At 33.7% G+C, this 27757-nt stretch overlaps 1 protein-coding gene across 1 annotated transcript; it reads right to left on the bottom strand.

The window, feature by feature from the left end:
- Window positions 1-20630: 20630 nt before the first annotated feature.
- Window positions 20631-23461, bottom strand: LOC149550461 (potassium channel KAT1-like). The gene is made up of 7 exons (XM_089794473.1): window positions 23307-23461; window positions 22410-22628; window positions 22166-22324; window positions 21959-22016; window positions 21529-21849; window positions 21083-21418; window positions 20631-20864 (listed from the first exon to the last, which is right to left on the bottom strand). Exons 1-7 carry the CDS (start codon window positions 23459-23461, stop codon window positions 20631-20633), a joined length of 1482 nt encoding a protein of 493 aa, XP_089650599.1.
- Between the last annotated feature and the right edge of the window lie 4296 nt (window positions 23462-27757).

Below are 27757 nucleotides of genomic sequence, written 5' to 3'. Positions count from 1 at the left end.
TGTCAACTGAAGTAGAATGGTATCAGGTGTCGAGTTAAGGTGCCAAGTTTAGAAGAATTGTTTTAGGTGTCGTATAGAGTAGGTTTTTTAGATGCTAAATCAAGGTCATAAATATTAGGTGTCGAGTTGCCCTGGAAACAAAGTACGATTCAAAGCTCATTAATGTTGTATTATTTTATCAAAAGAATTTATGATGACATGACATGCACAGTATATTTTGAGTGTTTCAAATCTGATTATTCTCTGATGACATTTAATTTCTATTTCTATGATTTGATTTCCTCATATGGCTAAATTCGAGTCATTAAAATGCATCGTCATTAGTACTTTTTTTAGCTCTTTCAAGGACTTTTTTTGTACGAGCATAGATGGCTTATATCATCTTGCACTATGTAATTTATTGCTTGAGGAATGACATCTTCACTTGCACATATATGCAAGAGTTCAATTTTGTAACTTGTGCTCGTGTTTGTGTTACAAGATGAGTTGTGGGTGGGATATCACTCTGGCTTGTGAAATGTGTCACAAACAACATTTTGTCATCATGCCAAAGAATTCTCATATATGCTTGCCACCGACATTGGAGGAAACTGTATTATCAAGTACTATATCAGATGAGGTGTTGGACCAAATGTTTTTAATTTATTCACTCACACTCCGAAGAGCTATTTGACATATCATTGGTGAAGAGTTTTTATATCCTTCGACACTTCTATTTTTCAACCCATCTCAGCTCATTTCAATTTTTCTTTCCAATGCTATTGATCTCCTACAGTCTCCTAAAATGCTTCAAGCTTTGGCCCATAAGTTAATCCAACCTCACTACCTAGTTGATAACAAATTGATTTTGGCTTTGTAAAAGTATGACTTATGAAATGGAGTGGCATTAGTTGGTGGTTTGTTCTCACATTTTCAAATTTTGCACAATCATGAATTTTATGTTGTTTTTGAGGCACTTAAGCATGCTATAGACACTGGTAGTTTCATTTATTTAAAGCATGCTTTACCACCTGAACCAAGATTAATGGGTGTTCATTTGGTGCAATGAAAAAAGATAGTGGGTCAGGCTATGATTGATTTGCAGAAGGAATCTAATGTTTCAAACTCCAGGGGTATGACTGTAGCTTTTGTGCAGCCGATTAAATAGAATTTTGGGATTTAATTGATGAGGTTAACTTAGATTTGCATTGGATTGATGGCACTTCAGAGTAGTGTTTTGGCTAGGGACCTATTCTTTGTGGGCTTGGGTCAATTGAAGGTGGATTTGTGTTTGATTGGGAAGATTTGTAAGATAAGTGCTAATTGCTAGGATAAGCTTGTCATGAAGATAGTGCTTGGCAAAGTCCAAAGAAATCAATGTCAAAGCACTCTCTGGTTCACCGTTGGGTGGTAGTTGATACACCCCTTGTAGTTATTTGCTTAAACTATATAAATCTATGTATATAGTAGGGACGATGCTAGGTTTTCTTCACTGATTCTTTCCCAATTGACCTCATTGAATCAGAATTAATAAAATATTATAGTGGCTTGCCACTTTTGCCTAAAAAAAGTATATATATATATATATATATATATATATATATATATATATATATATATATATATATATATATATATATATATGATTTAATTGTAAAATCAAATTTAATGTGTTATAGGATGATGGGTAGATAATAATGTGGTGAAATTTTTAATCATTCATATTAAATTTTTAATGGATCATATTGAAACATGATGGGGGTTAATGTTAAACACATATATATCCTTTGGAAAATTTAGAAAATTGTTCAAAAGAGTTGTGGGGGGGAATATTTGATCTATCGAAAAAAATACGTAGGGAAGATGAATAATATTTCTTCACTCGATATTTAACTCTGAAATGGAAAACACCATACTTAATTCAACTATGAGATTTTTACAAACCAAAACATCTGTTTGCATTTTGTGTCTTCTCTATGCTATCTATTTTGGGTTTTTGGGTTGACTAGATTGTTGACTAGTTATAGGATGTCTACCAGAGGCTCGAGGGTTATGATTTGTGATGTCATGATGATGTCTTTTGATTTTGATTCTTTTAAACCCAACCATGGTTATGAGATAGCATGCTCTATGGTGTGTGTGGTTTACTGATTGATATTGTTTGCAATCTTCTTGTGTAAGCTGTGATTTATATAACCCTTTATGAGTTATCGGTAAGTTGTATTTGGATTACTTTCTAGTCACCTTGATGGGACTGAAGTGTTTATCTGATTTTGATGATGTCATGTTGAGACATGTATGACTTGACCATTTTGGAAGTTTTTGAATAGTGTTATTGTGAGATATTTTTTGGTTGCTCGATGAGAACCGATGGACACTGTGAATTGTTATTTGATGCTTTTTAGTTGCTCACAGAGAACTAATATGTTATTATGATCTTTATGATGCCTTCTAGTCACTTGTATAGGACTGAGGTAATTATTTCTTTTTGTGATTTCATGAGCTTAGGGTAGGATATCTACATGTAGTGTCAGGAAGTGGCTTGCAATGGGGGTTGGGGCCCTAATGGCTTCCAAGATAACTCATTGTAAGTTATTTAATAAGTGAAAACATTACACTAAGTATTGACTTAAATGAACCTAATAAGATAATTATTTGTTCTCACCCATGGCTCGAGTGCTAGTACCGAATAGGATGGGAGTAGAGAGAACACTTGGTTGCAACCTTGCATTCCGTAGTATGACTCATCAGTAAGAAAGGATACTAGTGGATGCATAGGGATCATTAGGGGGTTAGGGTCTATAGAGAGACTACCAGGGTAACTCTAGCGTGATCTGTATGATGACACTTTCCTGCTTACATAGTAGTTTCCTATGTGTCTTGTGTGCCTCTAGGATTAGATGTCAGATATGTTGGAACCTTTGAGTTAGTATACTTTTAGGATTCCTAGATTTGGAGAGTACTTGTGCTATGTGATTTGATATCCTATTGGGACTTGAGATTATGTCCTCAGCGTATTGGAAGTGGGCCATTTAGGTCCCATGTTGTCGGGTGGTAGTGCTTTTTCACTCTTACCATTTGAGATCCATCTGAGACACCATGGCTGAAGCATTCTTTGTTGGCACTTATCTTCTTTCTATTCTTGGATTATGATGATGTACATGTATCCTTATATTGATGATTAGCATATGATAGATGATTTTATTTACTTATCTTATGCCTTATTTTGCATGATTAGATTTCTTATGCATATGTTGTAGCATGTTAGATTTCTTTCTGCATATGATGTAGTATGTTTTAGGAGTGACATTCCTACTATGATAATACTGATGATCTCTTTGGTAACTTGGGATGTTACGCATGGAGGGATGGGTAGGGCCCACGATGGTCTAATGATGCTATTTATGGTTGGGAGGAACCGTGCACTTAGATAGTTGTGTTCATGATGTATGGTTATACTTTTTGATGGATGTTTATATCTTCTATGATGTATGGAATATTTTTTCATTTACTTTATTGCACTTGCATCATGGATTAGATTAGGATGATGTATTTTATTTTCACACATGTATATGCTTTCATGTCTTTCATACCCTATGACATTGTTGGTGTAAATAAGTATTTACTTATTACACTCACTTAAGTTTACTTAGGTTAATGCATTATTTAATTATTTTGCATTATTTTATTATTATTTTAGGTGAGAAACTTAGGAGTTTGTGTACTCTCATTGAGTTACAGAACTCTAATTATGCACATGGTGTCTACAACACACGGGTATGCATCATTCACTAAGTTATCATGTTGACAACATAGTTATCTGCACTCCTCATTTAGCACATGTTGTCTACACCACAAATTTGCATGCTACACCATTGTAGGCTTATCCTCACATCATCACACTTAATCCCATGCTTAATGGAGGATAACCCATATCTAGTGAACATGTGCCTGGTTGTATGACATATCATGATGCTGACTTTTATGCATTCTAGAAGCTCTCCTGAGGCCTTTATATACAGGCACTCCTATTGTATTCTTAAGTTGGCAACTAGTTATTGAATGAATATCATCATTCTGATCATACTCTGCCTATTTTGGTCTACTGTGTGCTTGTGTTGAGTTCTTTAGTTCTTGGGTGAATTTTGGCCTAAGCCAAATTCTTACAGACATGTATAGTGGATGATTGAGCATTCTGGAAACTAATTTACTGAGGGACATTTGGAACCAAAGTATATTGTTTTAAGAATGTTTTAATTTTCATTATTATTAGATGGAATCAATATTAGTTAATTTAAATGTGATTCAACGTTAAGAGATCCTTAAGGAATGTAACCTGTTATGTATGTTTTTGTATACTTCTAGTTGAATGTTGTTATTGCTTTCGCTACTATGTGTATGTTGTGAATGGTTTAACTTTCATGTTTCAAAAAAAATAAAAAATGCTACCAAACTTAGTGAAACTTAGGTTAATTCTTTTGGATCCCTTGGCAGGGTGTTACATTTGGTATCAGAACCTATGTTTGTACATTGGGAGCTCTAGGTATATTGGAATAAAACAAGGACTTTGAACAATCATGTGTATCTCTTTCAAACTTGAAACTAGGTGAACTAAGATAGAACTTAAATTGTTACTTGCATATGTTTCACACTGCAACACTTAGCTTCCAAAACTAAAAATTCTACTTAAACTTAAACATAGGAAAAATTGAAATTGAACTTAGTCTATTTGCAAAACATGTTCCTTTTATGCTCTATACAGTAGCATGTATTATGGTTGTAATAGTATATTGCATCTTGGATCTTGTTGTAGGATGATATCTGGGATGAGGTCTTCTATTTGAGGCCATGGAAGAGGTTGTGGTTGTGGTAGAGCTATCAGTGTCCATGAGTCTATGCAAAGGGCCTGCTCAGGAAGAGAGTGGGGGAGATCATGTTAGTGAGCAGCAGGAAGACAACCTGAGAGGGGACCAAGCTAAGTCTAAGGAGGTTAACTTGAGACAAATGATGCAAACCATTCTTGATTGCCTACCTCCTATTCAAGATCAGCATAGAGCACATCAGTCAGAACATGAGCATAGATCTAAGTCTAGGAGCCCTTAGAGGGATCGATAGAGATCCATTGTATCTACTCAGATGAAGGACCTTTCAAGATCCAACATCAAGCCCTTTAATAGGTAGGGTTTTGGATATGTGGCCAAATAGTGACTCATTGCCCTTGATAGGATTTTTTCCATGTAGGATTTTAACAGTAATGTTAAAGCGAGATTTGCCATTACCAATCTAGAGAATTTTGGGGCCACTTGGTGGACAATTGAGGAAAAGAAGCTAGGTATAGATATGAATAGTGTCACTTGGGAGCTATTCTTAGAGAGTTTTTGCAAGTGATTCCTACCAAAGGAATGGAAGCACCAAAGAGCAGATGAGTTCCATAACCTCAAGTAGTATTCTACGACTATAATAGAATATGAGCACAAATTCTATGAGCTCATGTCCTTTTCAAGATTCAATGACAACTCAGTTTAGTTGACACAACACTTTATTAGAGGTTTGAATAATCGTATAATTTGGGGTGTCAAGATATTTGAGCCTAAATCCCTCAAGGATGTGGTACGATGAACCATGCTTGTAGAACAAAGTGTCAACCTTGGATAGGAAAGTTTTATGGGAGTGCCTGCAGCATCAAGATCTAAGGGCAACCATAATTCAGGTGGAAACAAGAAGCCCCCTTTTCCATAAGGGAAAATAGTTTTAGCAGTAGTCTCAGTAGACACAGTAGTAGAAGGGATTATACCCTCAGGCTCAAGGTGGTTGTAGAGGTTCTAACTCCAAGAACAATTGCAATGCTTGGTGCAATAAAAAAAATCAGCACACTCAACCTACTCAGAGCAGTCAGTCTTTTGTTAGCAAGGATAGTTGTCAACAGTCAAATGCACCACCTATAGGAAGAGGATCTAGCAAAAGTATAGGATATTTTACATGTGGGAAAGTTGGTTATTTTGCATCTCACTGTCCACAGTGAGCACCTCAGTATTCAGGTCCTAGGCCAATAGCATTAGAGCCTATCGTTGGAGATGCAGGTAGAGGTCATAGAGTGTTTGCATTAGTAGATCACTGTTAGGAAGACCATCAGGGGACAGTGGTTGAAACCACAAGAGCTATTTGAGGTACACCTCTTTCAGTGTTGTTTGATTTAGGTGCTACAAATTCTTTTATTTCTCCATCTCTAGTTGGTAAGTGTAAGCTAGATGCAGTGAAGCAAGATCATGGTTGGCAAGTGGAACTAGCCTCAGGCATTAAGGTCTCCACAAATTCCATAGTTCATAAGTGTGGGCTTAGCATATGACAATTTGATACTGCAGTTGACTTTTGGGTTATACCTCTTGGTTCCTACAATGTGGTTCTAGGAATGGATTGGCTTGGCTTAGGAAGAAGATTATTATGTGTTAGGATGACCAAGGGAAGGATGTGAAGATTGTTGGGATACTATGGCCTATATCTCTATGTATGATTCCTGCTATGCAATTGAAGTAGAGTTTCCATAAGGGATGTCAGATATTTGTGGTTATAGTAAATGAGCTTGATGAGGAAGATCCTGTGAGAACGACTTTAGATCACCCAATTTTATAGGTGTATGTAGATGTTTTTCCAAGTGAGATTTTGGACATGCCCCTAAAAAGGGACATAAATTTTAGCATTGACCTCATTCTAGGAGGGAAGCCTATCTCTAAAGCTCCATATCGTATGACTACATAGGAATTGGATGAGTTGCATCTTTAGCTAGAGGAACTTTTTGCCAAAGGGAGCATTTGACCTAGTGTGTCACCATGGGGAGCTCCAGTGCTCTTTGTGAAAAAGAAAGATGGTTCTTTGTGCCTTTGTATTGATTATAGATAGTTGAATAAGGTGACAATAAAGAATATGTATCCTCTACCAAGGATCAATGACTTATTTGTTCAGATCAAGGGAGCTACAATATTCTCCAAGATAGACTTTAAGTCAAGATACCATCAGGTTCACATAAAGGAAGCTGACATTCATAAGACTGCCTTCCGAACTTTCTATGGGCACTATGAGTTCACAATGGTACCTTTTGGGCTAACAAATGCTCCATCAGTTTTCATGAGCTTGATGAATGGGGTGTTTCGATCTTATCTTGATAGGTTTGTACTAGTGTTCCTTAATGATATATTGATATATTCCAAGTCTTAGAAGGAGCATGAGGAACACTTGTGATTGGTTTTACAGTACTTGAGAGACAATTAGCTTTATGCCAATGCGGCTAAGTGTGAATTCTTCAAATCAGAGATTCACTATTTAGGGCACGTCGTATTAGGTGATGGTATTTCTGTAGACCCTGCAAAGATCCAAGCAATAGTAGATTGGCCTACAACTACTAATGTGTTAGAGATTCATAGTTTCATGGGTCTAGCTAGTTATTATTGCAGATTTGTCCAAAACTTCTCTAGAATAGCACATCCTATCACTTCCCTTCAGAGGAAAGGAAAGAAGTTTATATGGACAGAGAAATGTGAAGAAGCATTTCGAAAGCTCAAGGAGCTTTTGACTAGTGCACCAATCTTAGCAGTACCTAATTTGGAAGGTGATTTCATGGTATCTACATATGCTTCCCTTGAAGGGATTGGAGTGGCTTTGATGTATAATGGATGGGTGATTGCATATGAATCGTGCAAGCTCAAGGATCATGAGCTAAATTATCCTACACATGATCTTGAGTTAGTAGCAGTAGTTCATGCTTTGACAAGGTGGAGACATTTCTTGTTGGGGCACAGATTCAAATTACATAGTGATCATCGTAGTCTTTAGTACATTTTCATTCAACCCAATTTGAATGCTTGCCAGAGATGATGGATGGAATTTCTTTGTGAGTATGATTTCAAGGTAAAGTACATTCAAGGAAAGGAGAATGTGGTGGTAGATTCTTTGAGTCACAGGAGACATGTGATATTATTTATGACTCTTAGTGTTGATTTGAGGAGTCAAATTCTTCAGGCACTTCCTACAGATTCTTGGTACCAGGAGGTGTGCAGAGAAATGGATTCAGGGAGACTATTGGAGGGTAAGTTTTTAGGCTATGTCCTAGAATCAGATGGTCTTTTGAGACATTCAAGAAGGATTTATGTGCCACTACTAGATGAGTGTCACACCTTGATTCTAGCAGAGGCCCATCGTACACCTTACTCAGCACATCCAGGTGTCAAGAAGATGCATGTTGATTTGTGACATTTATTCTATTGGTCCAGGATGAAGCATGACATTGCTGATTATGTGGCTAGGTGTCTTGAGTATTAGAGAGTCAAGGTTGAACAACAACATCCGACAGGACTCTTGCAACCAAATCTCATTCTTTCATGAAAGTGGGACATCATCTCTATGGACTTCATAGTAGGATTACCTATGACTGCTCATCCTCATGATACTATCATGGTCACTGTTGATCGGTTGACTAAGGTGGCACATTTTTCACCAATCAAGTCTTCCTACATGATAGCTTCTGTAGCTAATGTCTTCATGCATGATATTGTGAGACTACATGGTATTCCCTGAAAGATCATTTCAGATAGGGATCATGTATTCATATTTGCATTCTAGACATCATTGTAGCATGAGCTTGGAGCACAATTGAATTTTAGTTCAGCATATCACCCAAAGATAGATGGTCGGACAAAGAGAGTGAATCAGGTTCTGGAAGATATGTTAAGGATGTATGTGATGGATAGGCAAATACATTGGGATGACTATCTCTACCTAGAGGAGTTTGCTTGCAACAATGCGTATCAAAATTCTATTGGTATGGCACCATTCTAAGATTTATATGGACATTTTGAGTTGGGACAATCTTGAGGATCTCATCCTATTGGGTCATGAGATGCTTCATGATATGGAGCACTAGGTAGTGCATATCCGCAAGCACTTGACTATGACACAGGATAGGCAGAAAAAGTATGTTGATGCATATAGGATAGAAAAGTAGTTTTCTATGGGAGACAAGGTATTCTTGAGAGTGCATCTATAGAAGAGTCCGATCTGATATGAAAAGGGTTCAAAGCTAGCACCTCGCTTTGTGGGACCATTGGAGATTCTTGAGAAGATTGACCCTCTTGCTTATTGCCTTGCTTTACCACCCAGCCTAGCTTGCATTCATGGTGTTTTCCATGTTTTAGTACTTAGGAAATATATCCCTGATGTAGCACATGTTCTTGATTGGAATGCATTGCAGGTAGAGGATGAGCAGCTGGCTTTGGAGCTGGTTCGTATTCTGGAGCACTGGGAGTTGACCTTGAAGGGTTGAACCATAGAGTAGGTAAGGGTCTAATGGGACCCTACTGATGACTCTTCAGCTACATGGGAGAATATAGCTAGATTATGAGATTTATATCCCTACTTGTTTGTAGGCTTCCAGGAGTAAGCCAAATCCTACGAGGGGTGGATGTAGTGCCTTCCCTAGTTTACATTTTTTTAGATACATTGTTACTATCATTGCCAAAATCTGTTAGGTCAGTTTTATGTTGATGGTTAGTAGCATTATTTTGAGACTATCAGATATTGTGTTATAGATTCAGTTGATATATGATGTGATTACTTCATGTATGTATGATGATTATTACATCATTCTCAGTTACTGATGATGTTTAGCTAAATGGATTATTATATGTGTTGTCCTATGGATACTTGTGTTCTCTTTATGCATGGCATTTCTAATGTGGTTAAGGAAGGGAGTCATAGTCACCTACTAGTCGGGATCTACACGATGCACCACTTCTTGCCATTCCTTGTTTAGCTTAGCATATATATATATATATATATATATATATGTATGTATGTATGTATGTATGTATGTATGTATGTATGTATGTATGTATGTATGTATGTATGTATATATATATATATATGTATATATATATATGTATATATATATATATATGTATATATATATGTATATATATATATGTATATGTATATATATATATATGTATATATATATGTATATGTATATATATGTATATATATATATATATATGTATATGTATATATATGTATATGTATATATATGTATATGTATGTATATGTATATGTATATATATATGTATATATATATACATAGATATATATACATATACATATATACATATATATACATATACATATATATACATATACATATACATACATATACATATATATACATATACATATATATATATACATATATATATATATACATATACATAGATATATATACATATACATATATACATATATATATATACATATATATATACATATATACATATATATATACATATATATATATACACATATATATATATATATGTATATATATATATATATATATATGTATATATATATATGTATATATATATATGTATATATATATATATATGTATATATATATATATGCATGGATTTTATGCAGGTTGCAGGTATTAGGTATCGACTTCCCTAAATTGCCAGGATGAGCGTACCTTATCGCACTATCTCAATGGTAAGAGAGGGGAGATAAATTCTCAAGTCCAAATCCTAAACCCTTAAACCATTTTTCCTAGAAAGGCAGGACAAGTATCTGAGATGTTTTACCTTCCGAATGTGTTGAATGATGTAATTCATGATTTTAACCCCTTAGACTAATTTTGTATGGATTGTTTTATGATGGGTTTTCATATTTTATTTTGGAGGTCTATGGTGAATTTTCTATTAATTAAGACTAAAATTAAAAGATTTAATTAATAATTTAATTATTTTGGAAAAATTAATATAATATCATGATATTTCGATATCTTGTTTTTAATTAATTAAATGGGAAGTTAATTGAGTAAAAGAATTAAATTAAAGAAATTAAAAATTAATAATAATAAAAATAATAATAAAATAATAAATAAATAATAATAATAAATAATAAAAGAATTAAAATAAAAGTTATAAGTCTATCTAGGAGTAAGCACACCTCTTGATTGCACTTATGTCTACAACACAGGAGTTAGCGCACAAATTAAGCACATGGTGTCTACAACCTTGTGACTCATCTCGAAGGTTGGAAAAGGCTCGTGCTTAGTTGTCAATGCTTATCTTATCTTTTGGTTGTTTTTAGAGACATTCTAGGTGCTTCTTAAGAGTTCCTTATATTTAGGCACTTCTAGTAGCTCGGGGAGCGTTTTTGGGTGGAATTGTGAACGTTGGAGAAGGAAGGGACTTGCTCTGTAGATTCTGAGGAGAAGTGAATTAGCATCAGTGTCCAGGTAGACACTCATGATTTTTGCATATGTTATTTCACTTTCTCCACTTCCTATCTCCCTCATGTCTTTTGAATGCTTTCTGAGGATTTCATGTGTTGAATATTTTGGTTGTATGCATTCTTGTCATGGATATTTAAAATTTTGATATGAAGAAATTGCACCATGCGTAGATTTGATTAATTTAATGGGTTAGGTTTAAATGATGTGGGTAAATCTTTTCAAAAGGAATAGATAGAGAAAAGATGATATACTGTATTTCTTCACCTGAAAAAAAAAAATTATGCACATCATTCAGAATTATGTTTGAACTATATATATATACATATTTTTATACTGAGAACTCTGAAAATTCTATCATACTGTCAATATTAAATGGTAAACGTTTATTTGTAAACATTTTTAAAACAAAATCTTTATTCCGAAACGATTGGAAAAAATATTTTTTGAAAAATGTTAATTAAAAAAAATTTAAAAGAAAATTAATGGAGGGAAAAACCTGTGCCCATTACCCCGCGGGTTGCAGGGTACCTGCTGTTGCAGGTACTGCGACAATAGGGGTACTCTATACACGCTGTCGCCGCAAGCCCTACGATGGTAGGGTACTGTCTAGTCGCAACAGTGGTACAAACACTAGTTTGTTTTTTTTTAATAAAGAAATTTATGTTATGAAATATGTGAAATATAAATCATTTATTAATATTTCGAATATTATTATTAAATATTAATAAATTTTAAATATTAATTATTATATATTAATAATTATCAAATATTATATTTATTATAAAGGAAATTTTATTATTTTAATAATTGATTATCTCATAGTAATTTAATTGTTAGATTATTAATATAAATTTGATTTAATTGTAAAATCAAATTTAATGTGTTCTAGGATGATGGGTAGATAATAATGAGGTGAAATTTGTAATCGCTCATATTAAATTTTTAATGTATCCTATTGAAACATGATGACGGTTAATGTTAAACACGTATATATCCTTTGGACACTTTAGAAAATTGTTCAAAAGAGTTGTGGGGGGGAATATTTGATCTATTGAAACAAATACATGGGGAAGATGAATAATATTTCTTCACTTGATATTTAACTTTGAAATGGAAAGCCGAAAACCCCATACTTAATTCAACTATGAGATTTTTACAAACCAAAACATGTGCTTGCATTTTGTGTTTTCTCTATGCTATTTGTTTAGGGTTTTTGGGTTGACTAGATTGTTGACCAGTTATAGGATGTCTACCAGAGGCTCGGGGGTTATTATTTGTGATGTCATGATGATGTCTTCTTATGTAAGCTATGATTTATGTAACCATTTATGAGTTATCGATCAATTGTATTTGGATTACTTTCTGGCCGCCTTGATCAGACAGAAGTGTTTATCTGATCTTGATGATGTCATGTTGAGACATGTATGACTTGACCATTTTGGAAGTCTTTGAATAGTGTTATTATGAGATATTTTTCGGTTGCTTGATGAGAACCGATGGACACTATGAATTTTTATTTGATGCTTTTCAGTTGCTCGCAGAGAATTGATATGTTATTATGATCTTTATGATGCTTTCCAATCACTTGTATAGGACTGAGGTAATTTTGTGTTTTTGTGATTTCATTAGCTTAGGGTAGGATATCTACATGTAGTGTCAGGAAGTGGCTTGCAATGGGGGCTGGGGCCCTAAGTGGCTGCCAGTGTAACTCATTGTAAGTTATTTAATAAGTGAAAACATTAAACTAAGTATTGACTTAAATGAACCTAATAAGATAATTGTTTGTTCTCACCCATGCCTCGAGTGCTAGTACAAACTAGGATGGGAGTAGAGAGAATGCTTGGTTGCAACCTTGCATTCCATAGTATGCCTTGATAGTAAGAGAGGATGCTAGTGGCCACTAGGGATCACTAGGGGGTCGGGGTCTATAGAGAGGCTACCAGGGTAACTCTAGCATGATCTGTGTGATGACACTTTCCCACTTACATAGGAGGTTCCTACATGTCTTGTGTGCCTCTAGGATTAGATGTCGAATATGTTGGAACCTTTGAGTTAGTATACATTTAGGATTCCTAAATTTGGAGAGTACTTGTGCTATGCAATTTGATATCCTATTAGGACTTGAGATTATCTCCTCAGTGGAGTGGGAGTGGGCCATTTAGGTCCCACGTAGTCGGGTGGTAGTGCTTTTTCACTCTTACCATTTGTGATCCATCTGAGACACCATGGCCGAAGCATTCTTTGTTGGCACTTATCTTCTTTATGTTCTTGGATTATGATGATGGACATGTATCCTTATATTGATGATTAGCATATGATAGATGATGTTATTTACTTATCTTATGCCTTATTTTGCATGATTAGATTTCTTATGCATATGTTGTAGCATGTTAGATTTCTTTCTGCATATGAGTAGTATGTTTTAGGAGTGAGATTCCTACTATGATAATATCGATGATCTTTTCAGTAACTTGGGATGTTACGCATGGAGGGATGGCTAGGGCCCACGATGGTCTAATGATGCTATTTACGATTGGGAGGAACTGTGCACTTAGATAATTGTGTTCATGATGTATGGTTATACTTTCTGATGGATGTTTATATCTTCTATGATGTATGGAATATGTTTTCATTTACTTTATTGTACTTGCATCATGGATTAGATTAGGATGATGTATTTTATTTTCACACATGTATATTCTTTCATATATTTCATACCCCATGACATGTACAGTGAATGATTGAGCATTCTGGAAACTAATTTACTAAGGGACATTTGGAACCAAAGTATATTGTTTTAAGAATGTTGGAATTTTCATTATTATTAGATGGAATGAATATTAGTTAATTTAAATGTTATTCAATGTTAAGGGATCCTTAAGGAATGTAATCTATTATGTATGTTTTTGTATACTTCCAGTTGAATGTTGTTATTTCTTCTGCTACTATGTGTATGTTGTGAATGGTTTAACTTTCATGTTTCAAAAAAAATAAAAAATTCTACAAAACTTAGTGAAACTTTAGGTTAATTCTTTTGGATCCCTTGGCAGGGCATTACACAAAGCCATTAAAAATTGTTGTGGTTGAGCTGGAGATTTTGTTCCATTTGTGGAGTTGTGCAACTATAGAGATTTTACAGCATAGAAGGGTTGTGGCAAGTGAAAGTGGAGATGATTTGTTAGTCTAAAAAATGTTTTTAGTAAGACCAAGTAAAGATTCTTTCAAAAATAAAACAAACATTTTCTTAAATAGGCTAGTTAAGTGTGCATTTATGAAGTAGTATTGGACTTTGAAAATCCTACAAAAAATGTTTGATATTCATTTGAGACCGAACATATTGGAGGCAACAAAACATGGAGACTTTATACATCCTTGATGAAAAAAGAGATTCTTGTAAAAAGGAAATTTGAAAACAAAGAAGTAGTCACTTGCACATGGCATTAAAAGAAACAAATATGATTGCAACACTAGTTGGTCATTCAAGGAGGACATGGAATATTGGATAAAATAAAGAAAAATTAAGAGAAGAAAAAATAGAGATATTTTGTTGGAATTCTTTAGAATAACTTAGAGGGGGGATGAATAAGTTATCTAAGGTCCAGATATACAAATAAAACATTTCACAACTTAGTGAACCCATATCCATAAAACCTTAATATACATGCATTCATTGGATCATACAATACTTAAACTTTGTAGGTTACTATCCTAGGTTAAAACAACTTTGTAGAAATTTAAACATGAAATATAATAGATTCAATAACACATTTGACACTTGAATTTTATGTGGAAACCCAATTTAGAAAAAACCACGAGTAACATTCTACTAATTCTCTCTCTTCTAAAGTGATGTCCTATGAAAGGCCAAACATGTTAAAGGTTACAATACACACTGTTAGATGTGACCTAGTTAGAGGATTTCAATCACCCTATTAGAAGTAAGCCTTGTTAGAGAACTTTAGATCATTCACTCGGAACATCACTCGGTTAAAGGATTTACAAATGACTATTATGTCAACTTTAATCCAAAGGATGTATCCTAGACTGATACAGTGATTAGAAAGTAATAGTAAGGCTTGATTTGATAACAAATTACAACTCACTTGCAGATTATAGATCTTTGTTTTAGCCCTTCCATTTTGCTTGGCTTTCACACACTTCAACTCTGATAACTTGTTCACCCTTTAAGCATTCATACTCTTAAGCTTTCTTCCTTTCCATGCCAACTGTAGTCTCTTCTATTTGGCCACTAAATGAAGCAATACCCTAGACTCCTTTTCTTCCTTAAGTTCTCACACATGACAACTTTTTCTTCTGATTAACTCTCTCTATAAGTAGAGATTTAAGATCTTTTTCTATTCAACCTCAATTTTCCATTTTAGGATTAGGTAGGATTAGGTAGGATACAATGTATCTACCCACTTTTCCATTTGGTTCCTCTAGAAACTTCTTCCTCAATCCTCTTTGAATTTTCCTTAAAATGATTTACATTGATTTTTGTGCTACTAGCTCATCATAGTTATCTTCCACATGCTTCACACAATTCAAAAAAACAAAATAATTGGCTCAAATTCATCAAATCTACAATTTAACATGAATACTGACACTTGACATCAATATGATGTCACTTGGCTTCCATATTGTTCTTCCACTCATCTTCCACTAGTTAACTCAAAAAACACTAAAGTTTACTGGTGCTCGACATCAACTAAACTTTTCTCAGCTTACACTAAGTTCACCTGACATACACTAAATCTTCACTTTTCTTAGCTTAAACTGATTTTCTACTCAATTTGCAATAACTTTTCTTGGCACCTACTATCCACTCGGTCAAGCTTGGTAGACTCAATTCTTCTTACTTTTTCTTCTAGACTTAATTAATTTATTTGACCTTTGCAACCTTAAGTAGATAAACAATACACTATATCGTCACTTTCTTATTGTACTCCTTTTTCATACCATAACTCAACCTTTCCTCTAGGTGCTCTTGTTATCTCATTTGATCAAATCCTATTCATAAATCAAACAGATGATAGTACTCAAATCAACTAAGCATTTAACTCACCAACAAGTAGCAAGTTTGACATCAATGATAGAATAATGATTGTTCCACTATAGGTTCTTCACTTCAAAACAATCTCATATCAACAATTTTTAGATGTTGCCTAGTTAAGTGCATAAGAGGATAGAAGGATGGACTTTCAATGTGCAATATTTGATAACAATGTTGATGAGGATAAGTAGAATCTCATGTTGAAAGAGAGTGTGAGAAGAGTAGTAACACTCTAAGTTGGAAAAGTTTCATATGAACTTAATGGGATAGTTGAGATGCCCTTTTTAAAGTTATAAAATGGAGGATAAGACAAGGGTATGTCTAGGATCATGTTCAACCAAATTATGGCCTTAAGTGGTAGCAAAAAATCAACAAATCAAGGTTATGTCAACTTAACATGTTAGTTTAAAGTAGTTATGAACTTATAAATAAAAAATTGTAAGAAAATAATCTATAGGAAATTGAATGCAGTTTATAAATTATTATGCTTTATCAAAAAAAAATTGATAGGTCAAGTTTTTGGATTTTAATGTATTAGTATGAAAAAATTTAGATTGAAAATAAAAAGGTGTAGTATGTCTGACCATCTTAATAAAAATCAAATGATAATATTTTTAAATATAATTCTACATATAAGAAGTAGACTCATCCCGAATATGAAGCATATTTTTAGGTATTTTATTCCAAATAAATAATTAATTATGAATTTTCTACTATAATGTTTTGAGATTAAAAAACTCCCATGTATGATCACATTAACTAATTGAAAACTTTACAAAAATATTTTTTTTGTTTTTTTTCTTATAGTAGGAGAAGCATATAATGTGACACTATTTTTGGATTTAAAAAATGTTATATCATTTGAAAATTATAGTTATTTTTCAATCCATGTGGCAATCAACAATTCACAAGCATCTTCATTAGAAATTAACTAATAAATACTTATTGAACTCATAATTTGACAACAATTATATCGATAAAATCTTGAGTGTTCTTAAGAAACTATTTTTGTTTCATTGAAGTTCGATGAAAAAAGAGTCATTAGATGGTAAGTCAAAGTCTAGAAGTTAGATAACCATGGCTCAAACAAATTTTTTGAGTTGACCAAACAAGGTTGTTAGATACCAAGAATCATCGAGTACCCAATTGAGTTTCGTATACTCCAAAAGTGGCAGAAAAATTCAAAATTTCAAAATTTAGATATTTGAGACCACATTGTGCATTTAAAAACAAAAGTCTTACAAACATATAATTTAAATATGTTTGAGTAGTATTAGTATTTAGGATATAATAATATATGAATATTATTATTTCTTATTTTATTATTAGAATATTATATATTTTAATAAATATAATTACATTGTATATTAAGATCATAGTACTATATATTATTATATAGTATTCTATATTATCTATAGTAGTATAGATATATTAAATTAAATATATCTACCATAATATATATTTTAATATAGTATTAGAAATTATTATATAGTTTATTAAATAAATAATTTTATTTTATTATATTATATCATATTTGATCAAATTAAGTTGTCATTTGAATGGTCAAAAGGGGTCATAAGGTAACCTACGACCCCTTATGACCCATTTGAACACAACATGCATGTTCCTAGGGGTCTTAGAACCCTTAGGAGTAAATGATGTCATGTGAATGGTCGAAATGGGTCATAGGGTAACTTACAACCCCTTTCAACCCATCAAAACAAAACATGTATGTCCCTAGGGCCACTAAACACATGTTGCCATATGAATGGTTGAAAGGGATCATAGGAAAATCTACAACACCTTTCGACCCAGTAAAACATAACCTAGGACCCCTAGGAACACATGTTGTTATGTGAATGGTCAAAATAGGTCATAAGGTAACATACGACCTTTTACGATCCATAGGAATACAACATGCATGTCCCTAGGGGTCCTAAGACCCCTAGAAAGACATGTTGTCATGTGAATGGTTGAAGGGGGTCATAGGGTAACCTACGACCCCTTAAGACCAATAGGAACACAACATGCATGTCCCTAGGGGTCCTAGCTAGTACCCCTAGGAACATATATTGCCATGAAATGTGTGAAAAGGGCCCCTTTCAAACCATATGAACAATTATAATATGTCCTTAAGGATCCTAGGACCCCTAGGGACATATGTTGTCATGAAATATGTCGAAAAGGGTCATAGGTTATTGTAGGACTCTTTTTGACTTGTATGAAGAAATATAATATGTCCCTAGGGGTCCTATACATTGTCATGAAATGTATCAAAGGGGCCTATGACCCTTTTTGACCCATTTGAACAAATGAAATAGGTCCTAAGACTCATAGAGACATATGTTGTCATGAAATGTGTCAAAATAGGTCATAAGTTATCCTATGACACCTTTCGATCGATTCGAACAATTATAATAGGTTATCCTATCACACCTTTTGACCCATTTGAACAAACTACATGATGTAGCCCAAAGGATTTGTTAAACATAGATACAAAAATTTATATTGTAGATTAAAGAAGAGCTTGCATGGGCTAAAGCAAGCACAAATGTAGTGGTACCTAAAGTTCAATAGATTCATAACTAAAAATAACTTTATTCTATGTGAATTTGATCCATGTGTCTACTATAAGAAGTTACATAATGGCTCTTTGTTCTTTTCCTGCTTTATGTTGATGACATGCTTGTAATTGGTTCTTCTTTGAAGTTAATTTCATAACTAAAAGAATCACAAAGGTTTGTAATGAATGACTTAGGGGCAGCGAGATGGATATTTGCTATGAACATTATCCATGATAGACAAAAGAGGGAAATCAAGTTATCTCAAGAATATTATGTTCTCAAGGTTTTGAAAAAATCTAGCATGACAGATGGAAAACTGATCAACACTTAGGCTATTATTGATCACTTTTGTTTATCTTCAGTCATGTGTCCCAAGGCACAAGAAGAAGAAAAATATATGAAAAGAATTCCATATTCTTTAGTAGTGGGCAGCCTTATGTATGTGGTGGTTTGTACTTGTCCAGATATTGCCCAAGTAGTGAGAGTTGTGAGCATATTTATAAGCAATTTGGTTAAACAAAATTGGAATGTTGTTAAATGGATCTTGAGGTATCTTAAGGGTACTTGTGATTTTGTGTTTTGTTTTGGTGGCAAAGATACTTCATTGCGAGGATACACTAATTATGACATGGCTAAAAATCTAGATAATCAAAGATCCACTACTAGTTATGCATTTACATTTGCTGGAGCAATGATCAATTGGGCATGAAAGTTGCAAGAAGTCATCTCACTTCATCTATCAAGGCTGAATATATTATTCTCACCGAAGGGGCAAAAGAGTTAATTTGGTTGTAGTGTTGCTTTGGTGATTTTGATTGTCCTCAACAAGGATCAATCTTGTATTGTGATAGTAAAACTACTATTGGTTTAGCAAGGAATGCAGCATTTCATAGTAGGACTAGACATATTGATGTTTGTTACCATTTCATTCGAAGTAAACATGAGGACGGCAAACTTCAAGTCATGAAGATCAACACCAAGGACAATCCAATTGATGCCCGTACAAAGGTTGTTCCACAAGAGAAATAGAGTTTTGTCGAGCCTCTCTCAACATTGTAAAGAAATAATAGTAGAGGTATGAAGGGGAGTCTCTAACATTACAGTTGTTGAACTTCAAGTGGGAGTTTTTTGGGTGTATGTGTGAAACTCTTTAGCCATCATGATTTATTATTGTTTTTATTATATTTTCCCTCCAAATGATTACCCCTCTTCAAATGTTATGAGTCTCTATAAATATATGCTTTAGAGGCTCATTATAAATATTGTTTTTGACAAGGTGAAGATACAACTATGATGTCAAAACATACTTTAATCAATAAGAGATTCTCCTAATCAGTGCAAATGTAGATAAATACTCGTATTGTATATTTAATTTCTATTACTGTTATTTTTCATTTGCACTTACATTTCTATTACTGTCATTTTCCATTTGCACTTTCAGCATTACTTCAGACAATTATATATTAAAAAGAAAGGCTTAGATAGTTTTACACGACTTAAATATTTAAATGTCTCATGTGTTGATAAGTCATACCACATGCAAAAGTTTGGACTACCGAGTTTCATTTGTAAATAAGTCGTAGTTTAGAAGATGATCTGCTCGCTATTATGGATGCGCAGTCTGCAATTTTCATCACTACAAAGTATTTTCTACTTGTACTGATCGCTTGAATTATGCTGGTTGGGATGGGATCAGATTGAAAACATCCGTCATGTATATTCACCTGCAGCCATGCATGATAATTGCAGAGGTATGAATTAAGGTGGAATCCGAGATAGATTTGCCATAACTATCTGGCTGTCTTCCACATGCGATTCCAACACTTCCACCAATGCACTGCGCCCAATCATTAGAAGTTGTGAAAGCGTCTTTGTTGTAGCACTAAATTCGTGGGGCTTATTAAATACCACTCCCAATTCTCCAAACGTATCACCCATTTCTGCCTTCACAAGTTCCTGAATTTCACATGTACAAAGGATGGTCAATTGAACCTCCCATTAAAATGATATAAACACGTAACAATTTTTTTTAATATGTTTTGCTTATGTATTGGTGGGATGGGATTTACTTACCTTGTCCGGTCTTCCACTGCGAAAGACTAGTTCCAATAAAATAAGCATTTCAGAATTGTTCTACAGAAGTCTTGAATAAAACTTTTAGAGAAAAAGATGAAAGAGAGAGAGAGGACATAAAAATATTAACATACCACTGCTCCAGAGACAACAATATAGAGATCGGTGGGAGCCTCTTCTTGCAAAATGATGCCATGTCTTGCAGGGAAATAAGCAGCACGAATGTCTGATACCAAGTGCAGAAGAAAACTGAAGGACACTCCCTGGAATAAATAAGTCTTTTCAAGTATGGGCAAAAACAAGTATTGAAGAATGTTCAAACGAAGGCCAGTTGGGAGTGAATCTATTAGCCGTTGTTTTTGAAATTCCTCGGTTCTGAATTTCAGAGACAGGTAATCTATTATCTGATCTTTCAATATATCTGGAAGCTGATTTCTGGAGGCACAGCTTGAAGCTTCTGTAATCACCTTTCTCTGCATTTATAACGCAAATGAACAAAATTTAAATATAGAAAAAAAGATCAACTCTCATTGATTACGGCCTTTAAAGGGTCGATATTTATATTAGATATTTGGCTGCTTACAAATTTTCTTGTCCTGGCCGAACCGTCCACAATGAGGCTAGTCATGTTGCCAATCAAGTACGCTCCAAGACCCAAATTAAACATCATGTAAACTATGTCAAAAACCATTTCTTGGGCGATCTGCGGATGAATGTCTCCATAACCCACGGTGGCCAGAGTAGTGATAGACCAGTAAATTGCAGCCACGTAACGCTCCCAAATATTGATTTCTCTAAAATCAGGATTAATGGAACTTCCAATCCATGTTTTCCTGGGATCCTTGTAACGTGACGCAAGCTGATAAAAGAAACACCCGGCAGTGTGTATTACAAATAATGTTGTCTAATGAGAAAACAACATACAAAAATCTCATCATCGATTCTGCCATCCCTTTAACATCAACCAATCAACACAGACTAAATAAACACTATTCATGGACGTAGTGGCTTACGCAAATAAGCTTAGCACATCGAAGCCAGAAATAATTTACTCGGATGTCCTTTTCAAGTCTGCGACAGAAGCGCAAGAAAAATCACCATTCAATCAGCAAACTAGATAATTGTTTAGGTTTCTTTTCCTTTAAAAAATATCTACATCTGATGGGGATTTTGTCTAACACTTTGTGCTCATTAGCAGCCCAAAGAACAAGTTGCTATACCTGGCGAAGAGAGCACTAACTTTTCGCAGTCGCCAGAGCCTGAATATGCGGAGCAAAGAATACATTAATTTTGACCCAGAGTTCCCCGTAAAGAATAAGATTAATGCCTGAAATGGTATAGTTGATGAAACGTCGAAGATAAACCATGTCGACAAATACCTGCCACAGATTAAAAGCAGAACCTTGGTTAGATTGTTGCAGCTTAAAAGAAAAATGCTGTGATGGATGGTTAGATTTTACTTACTTGAGGGCAATTTTTCTGGGATCGTCTTCTAGTAAATATGTCCTTTTGTCTCTGTAAGCCACCAGAAATGTCAAGGCAATATCAATGGCGAAGAAGGCATTGAGGATGTTATCCATAATTGAAAGAGCAGGAGGAATGGGTTCGTGTAGAAATCCTGTTTCGAATATTGAAATCCATGCCGAATACATTACCAATGGTATCAAAATATTCTGCCACCACCTGCAATACATACGATTTTAATAATCACAGGTATTGCCTATTCTACCATCCAACATATATCCACATAGTAGTAAACATTGCTGCAGTGCATTGATGGTTTATATCTCCAAATAAGTTCGTTGTTTAATCCCTTCCCATATAAACTTTAAACGGGAGAATATTTGTTAGGTTTTGAAAATAAAGAGACTCATGTAGAAGTGATCGGGAATTGAGAAACTGAAAAACATATACAAATTATAACAGTAATAAATATTAAAAGATAAAATTTCTATCGATTCAAGGATGATACGATGTTTTAATCAAATCCTCAAGAATTTGATCAAAGAACTGCAATAACCTCAAAACCATCCAAAGATACTTGATCAGAAACAAAGACTATGATACATTATCCTCAGAAACATCGACAGATACTTGATCAATTGATCAGAAACAAGGAATATGCTACCATAACCTCACAAATGTCGAAAGATCGATCGAATGATGAGAAACAAAGAATATGCTACAATAACCTTATTAAATAAAAGTCTCTCGAAACAAACGAAGATGTCAAGAAACATGTTGTACAACTTTGAATGCAAATTACATAACTCTACGAATTATCATCCAAATTCTATACGTCTTATAAAATGTGGGTGAAATAAATTACAACAAGAAGATCTGTAGTGAAATAAATGGTACCCGTAACGAGTGTTATAGGGAGAAATAATATATCTGCGAAGCTTTTTTTGTGTGGGCTGCAATCCACATGGAAGGCTTTGCAATGTCTCTGCTACTGATTGTTTTTCCATGTCCGAAGACAATGGAAGACAGATATTTTTCCGAGAATTACTCATCATGTTCCTGCGAATGCATCGCACTTACAAGTTACTACCATAAAATAGAAGCTTTTGCATTTCACAACAAAAAAAGGCAAAGCATGGTGGGATAAAAAGCCGAGGCGAAACAGCGAGAGAGATTGTCAGTTTGTTGTTTGGCAGGAGAGTAGATGTGGAGCTTGACACGCTGTCAGCCGCACACAACTGGTACTCTACGGTTAACGATTCTTCCTATGACAGAGAGATTGTCAACTCTCTTGTTTCTCACGAGAGTTTGTAACGTTTTCACACGATGTCTGCCGAACAGCCGGCTCTTTGGGGTGGGGTGAACTAGCTTTCCTTGAAATGTAGCCATTTAAACTTTTTACAAGAGTTTATGAGCAGGGGAAAATGGAGGTTCAGGTAGGTGATAGAGGATTTTACAGGGGTGGGTGGGTTTTTAATTATATTGTGTAGATTGTGGATTGAATTAAGGTTCATTCATCTTAATTAAATTAAGATGAATATTTATATGATTCTCGTACATATGGTATATAGAAAGATGATTTTTTTAAAGAAAATCAGTGATAATGTATGGGGATTTTTGGATCTCTTATTTCATACATAACTAATATTTTTTTTAAAAGAGACTAAATAATAGGTCACTTTATCTAATAAATGTAAATTGATACATTATTAAATTATTTTAACAATAAATATATTTAAGAATTAAAAATAAAAATTGTGTAAGAAAAAATTCTCACGACATTAAAGTACTTTCATACAAAAATAGAGTTCAAAACTTTTTTTGTCTTGAAAGCTAATATCTAATAGTGAATTTCTTACTACACAACCAATGAAAAATGTGCACTATATGAGTGTCTTCAATCATTTTGAAAGGTATATAATAATTACCATAGGAAATAATTTTGATCAAGAGATGAAAATAAGAACAAGGTAAAAAAAATGAGAAAGTGGAACTTCAACTTGGAATGAAGGATATAGGTTTTCAAATTAGTGGTTTTGAGTAGTTGTAATGAAATCAACACTAAACATGATTTTATGAAAACTGTCAAATTAAAAGATATTAAAAGCTATTAGAAATTCATAATATAATTTTTTCTTGAGTGAGATAGAAATTGATTGTATAATTTTAAAATTTGTAGGGAACAAATTTATTATCATAGAGATGTATTCAGGTCTTATGTTATTTCCCCACCCTCAAGGAAAAAAATGAAAATAAAAATGACTTAAAACCATGAAATAAGCACAAAATCCAATAAAAGAACATAAACAAAAATATACAATTAGAATATGAATCAAGCAAAAGGGTAAGAGTAGGAATAGCATGAATCCTAAAATATTTTATGGGAGAAAATACTAAAATTGGTGCAATTTACAGGTTAGAAACTATGGGGCATACAATTTTGACTGAAATAATAAATTTAATGGTTAGTTGTAGTTAGTCCTTCCAATTTTGTACATTAAAAAATTAGTTTCGTGTGATGAAGAGAGAATTATTAAATTGAAAGTAATTTCAAATTGGAGGAATATAAGGAATGAGCAAATAATTTTAGTACAATCTTTTGAAATGTTCATTTGTAAGTTGTTGAAAAGGTTGTTGACTAGTAAATCAAGGCTTTTATTCAAATATTTATCAATGAAAAATGCTTATAAAAATTAACATTTAAAGAGTTAGAAACACACGAAATAGAATATTAAAAAAAAAAGTTAGAGAAGCCTTACCAAATTAATTAAAATTCATAAAAAAAATAAAATAATGACTTAGAAACTTCATTGACTCATGTTGAAAAATAGTTTGTTGAGAACCACAATATTGCTCCATTAGAAGATCATGCATACATATTGAAAAAATTACAAACACAAATAAATCACCTACCAAAATGAGTGATTCTTGATATTGTTGTTGAGTTTAGAGAACCTTTGCATCTAATAGCTTGCCCTTGTCATTCTTATTTTCAGTGACCGAAGCCATCTTAAACTTGGGATTTAAAATATTCATTGTAAAATATTCCACACCATCATCAAAATCCCCAAGTCCACCTCTATTCAAAAATTAATTCCATTATAAGATCATCTATATTGACAATAAAAATTACAAATATAAGTGAATACTATTGTACTTTTCACTTTTCTTTTAGGATATACTATTTCCTTTCCTTGACTATTCATTATTTTTCTCTACCCTATTTATGGAGAGTGAGGATCTCCATATTCGACCCCTCACACTTCAAACCCCCTCCAATATCAAACAAAGCATGGTTTTTGGTTTCAAGAAAATTATAGAAGAAAATACTCTTTTAGGTTCTCAAGATATCCTCAAACACTACATGATTTCATTATCAATATAGGAATCATAGTCACCCAATTATGGTAAGCAAAATGGGCCACAATCACAAAAATCCCCCAAATCTCCATAGAAATGCACATATCCCAAGAACCCTACTACTATTCCCATAAACCCTACTATTTCTCATAGAGTAGAGGGAATATGGGCAATCCCACTATCATATTCCTCTCCTCACTTCACTTCTAGTGCAAAAAAAATTCCTCTTGGTTCCATTGGTAATCTTCCCCCATCTAACATTCCATCTAACAAGGTGGAAAAATATCTCTGCCATTAGAAATATCTCAAACCCTAACCCTTATTTCCCTAGTATCATAGTCAAAAATTTATTTCTCAATTAAATCATGATGCATCCTCCAATTTTTTCAAACTCTCATCCTTCTAGAGAGGACCAAACACTCAAAATATGACCAAATGGTGGTCTTTTTATTTCGTGGACTAGGTTAGTACTTCTTACATTGAAGGTGGCCTTTTTTCTTAGATTTCTCTATGGAATCCCTTCAAAATTATTTTCTACTAGGTTGCAAAATTATCTTTAATTGTCACGTTTTTTCTATTCTTGAGTGACACTTAAATTTTAAACCCTACTTCTTTAACCAAGGATTACCTCCTCTTTATATAATCATGGATCTCTCTCGATCTCCTTGATCAATTGGGAAACCTTATCAGGCATTGGTAACTTCTTGGGATCCTTTCTTGGTTATGAAAAAGCTATGTCTAACACCAAGGACTATAAAATTCTTATTCACATCAATCATATCTTCAATCCTCAAAGAAAGATGATATTTAATGATTAATTCTCCATTGAGATTATCCCTAATCAATTTCTCAATCACATTGATATGAGTAGGGTAATCTTATCAAAGGACTTTGATTCCCCTTCCCTAATCTTGTTTGCCCTTAATCTGGAGACCAAGTATTCAAGGCCCCCCTTACAATCTATTTCAATTAAATTCCTAGAGAAAGGGGGTTTTATCTTTAATAATCATCCCAATCATCCCTCCCCTAATATCCCTCCTCACCCTTAGGAGGTTTACATACCCGTCTACTAAACTTGCCCTCTTCTTTGTAATAGTTTCCAATATCAACTCTTCATCCCTCTCCCCTTGTCAACATGGATATTAGTGATTTGACATCTTCTTCCAACATGCAACCTAAAAGTATGATTTGTATACTTTCTCTTCTAAATATGGACTTATCCAACTCTCACTTATCAGTGTCTAATCAGGTCCCTATCCTATATACTAGAGAAAACCTTCCTGACACTCAAAGGAAAGTGAAAGTAAACATAGTTAAAAATTTTGGAAACCATGATAGGCCAACTCAGTGAACTTATTAGGAAATTCATGTACACTCAAGATGAGGTGAAAAAGGATTTTCTAAGGTGGCATGAATTACAAGCTTGATCTTCCACTATGTTGAGTTCATTGACCCAAGTTAACCAACATGAATTACATTAAGATAATCCTGAGTCTAAAAAAATTCCCATAGAATCATAAGCGACACAATATTTAGATGTAGACAATGTACTCTTATGTAACTCACCCCTTGCTTAAAAGCTTTCCACTTGCTAATAATATTTTTATCATGGCTATGATTCATGTCCAAATTCAAAGCCCTTACACCATGTTTGTGACTTTAAAACCTTTCCTAACTTAGGGATTGCTTCATCTCTTCAAGGGGATGATACCCCTAATTGTGGTAGAAACAATAAAAAATGAGGAATGAAATCCATTTCTGATTTAAGGAAAATTATGGGTAAAGTTGGTAATCAGGATAACCTCAACTCTATCTTCAACAATGTGAAGGGGAAGGGCCTTCCCAAGCTGTAATGAAGATTACATCCTAGAATATTAAGGGCATTAAAATACCTATTAAACAAAATCTCTTCAAATTTTGTCTCAAATCCTTCAATTAAGAGATCATTCTTCTTTGAAAACCACACTTTCTCCTAATGATCTTGTTAG

Source organism: Cupressus sempervirens, chromosome 7 (genome assembly GCF_028749045.1).
Source record: "Cupressus sempervirens isolate cs-2001-9-10 chromosome 7, ASM2874904v1, whole genome shotgun sequence".
NCBI lineage: Eukaryota > Viridiplantae > Streptophyta > Pinopsida > Cupressales > Cupressaceae > Cupressus > Cupressus sempervirens.
The sequence above is the reverse complement of the archived record's forward strand: the minus strand, read 5'-3'. Positions and strand labels throughout refer to the sequence as shown.

Bases quoted from the DNA above. Each gene is read 5' to 3' on its own strand.
- LOC149550461 (XM_089794473.1), bottom strand. From the start codon at position 23,461: ATGAGTAATTCTCGGAAAAATATCTGTCTTCCATTGTCTTCGGACATG. The intron at 22,325-22,409 runs GTAAGTAAAATC...AATCTGTGGCAG, and splicing joins CCCAGAAAAATTGCCCTCAA to GTATTTGTCGACATGGTTTA. The intron at 20,865-21,082 runs GTGGTATGTTAA...TTTTAATGGGAG, and splicing joins ATATTGTTGTCTCTGGAGCA to GTTCAATTGACCATCCTTTG.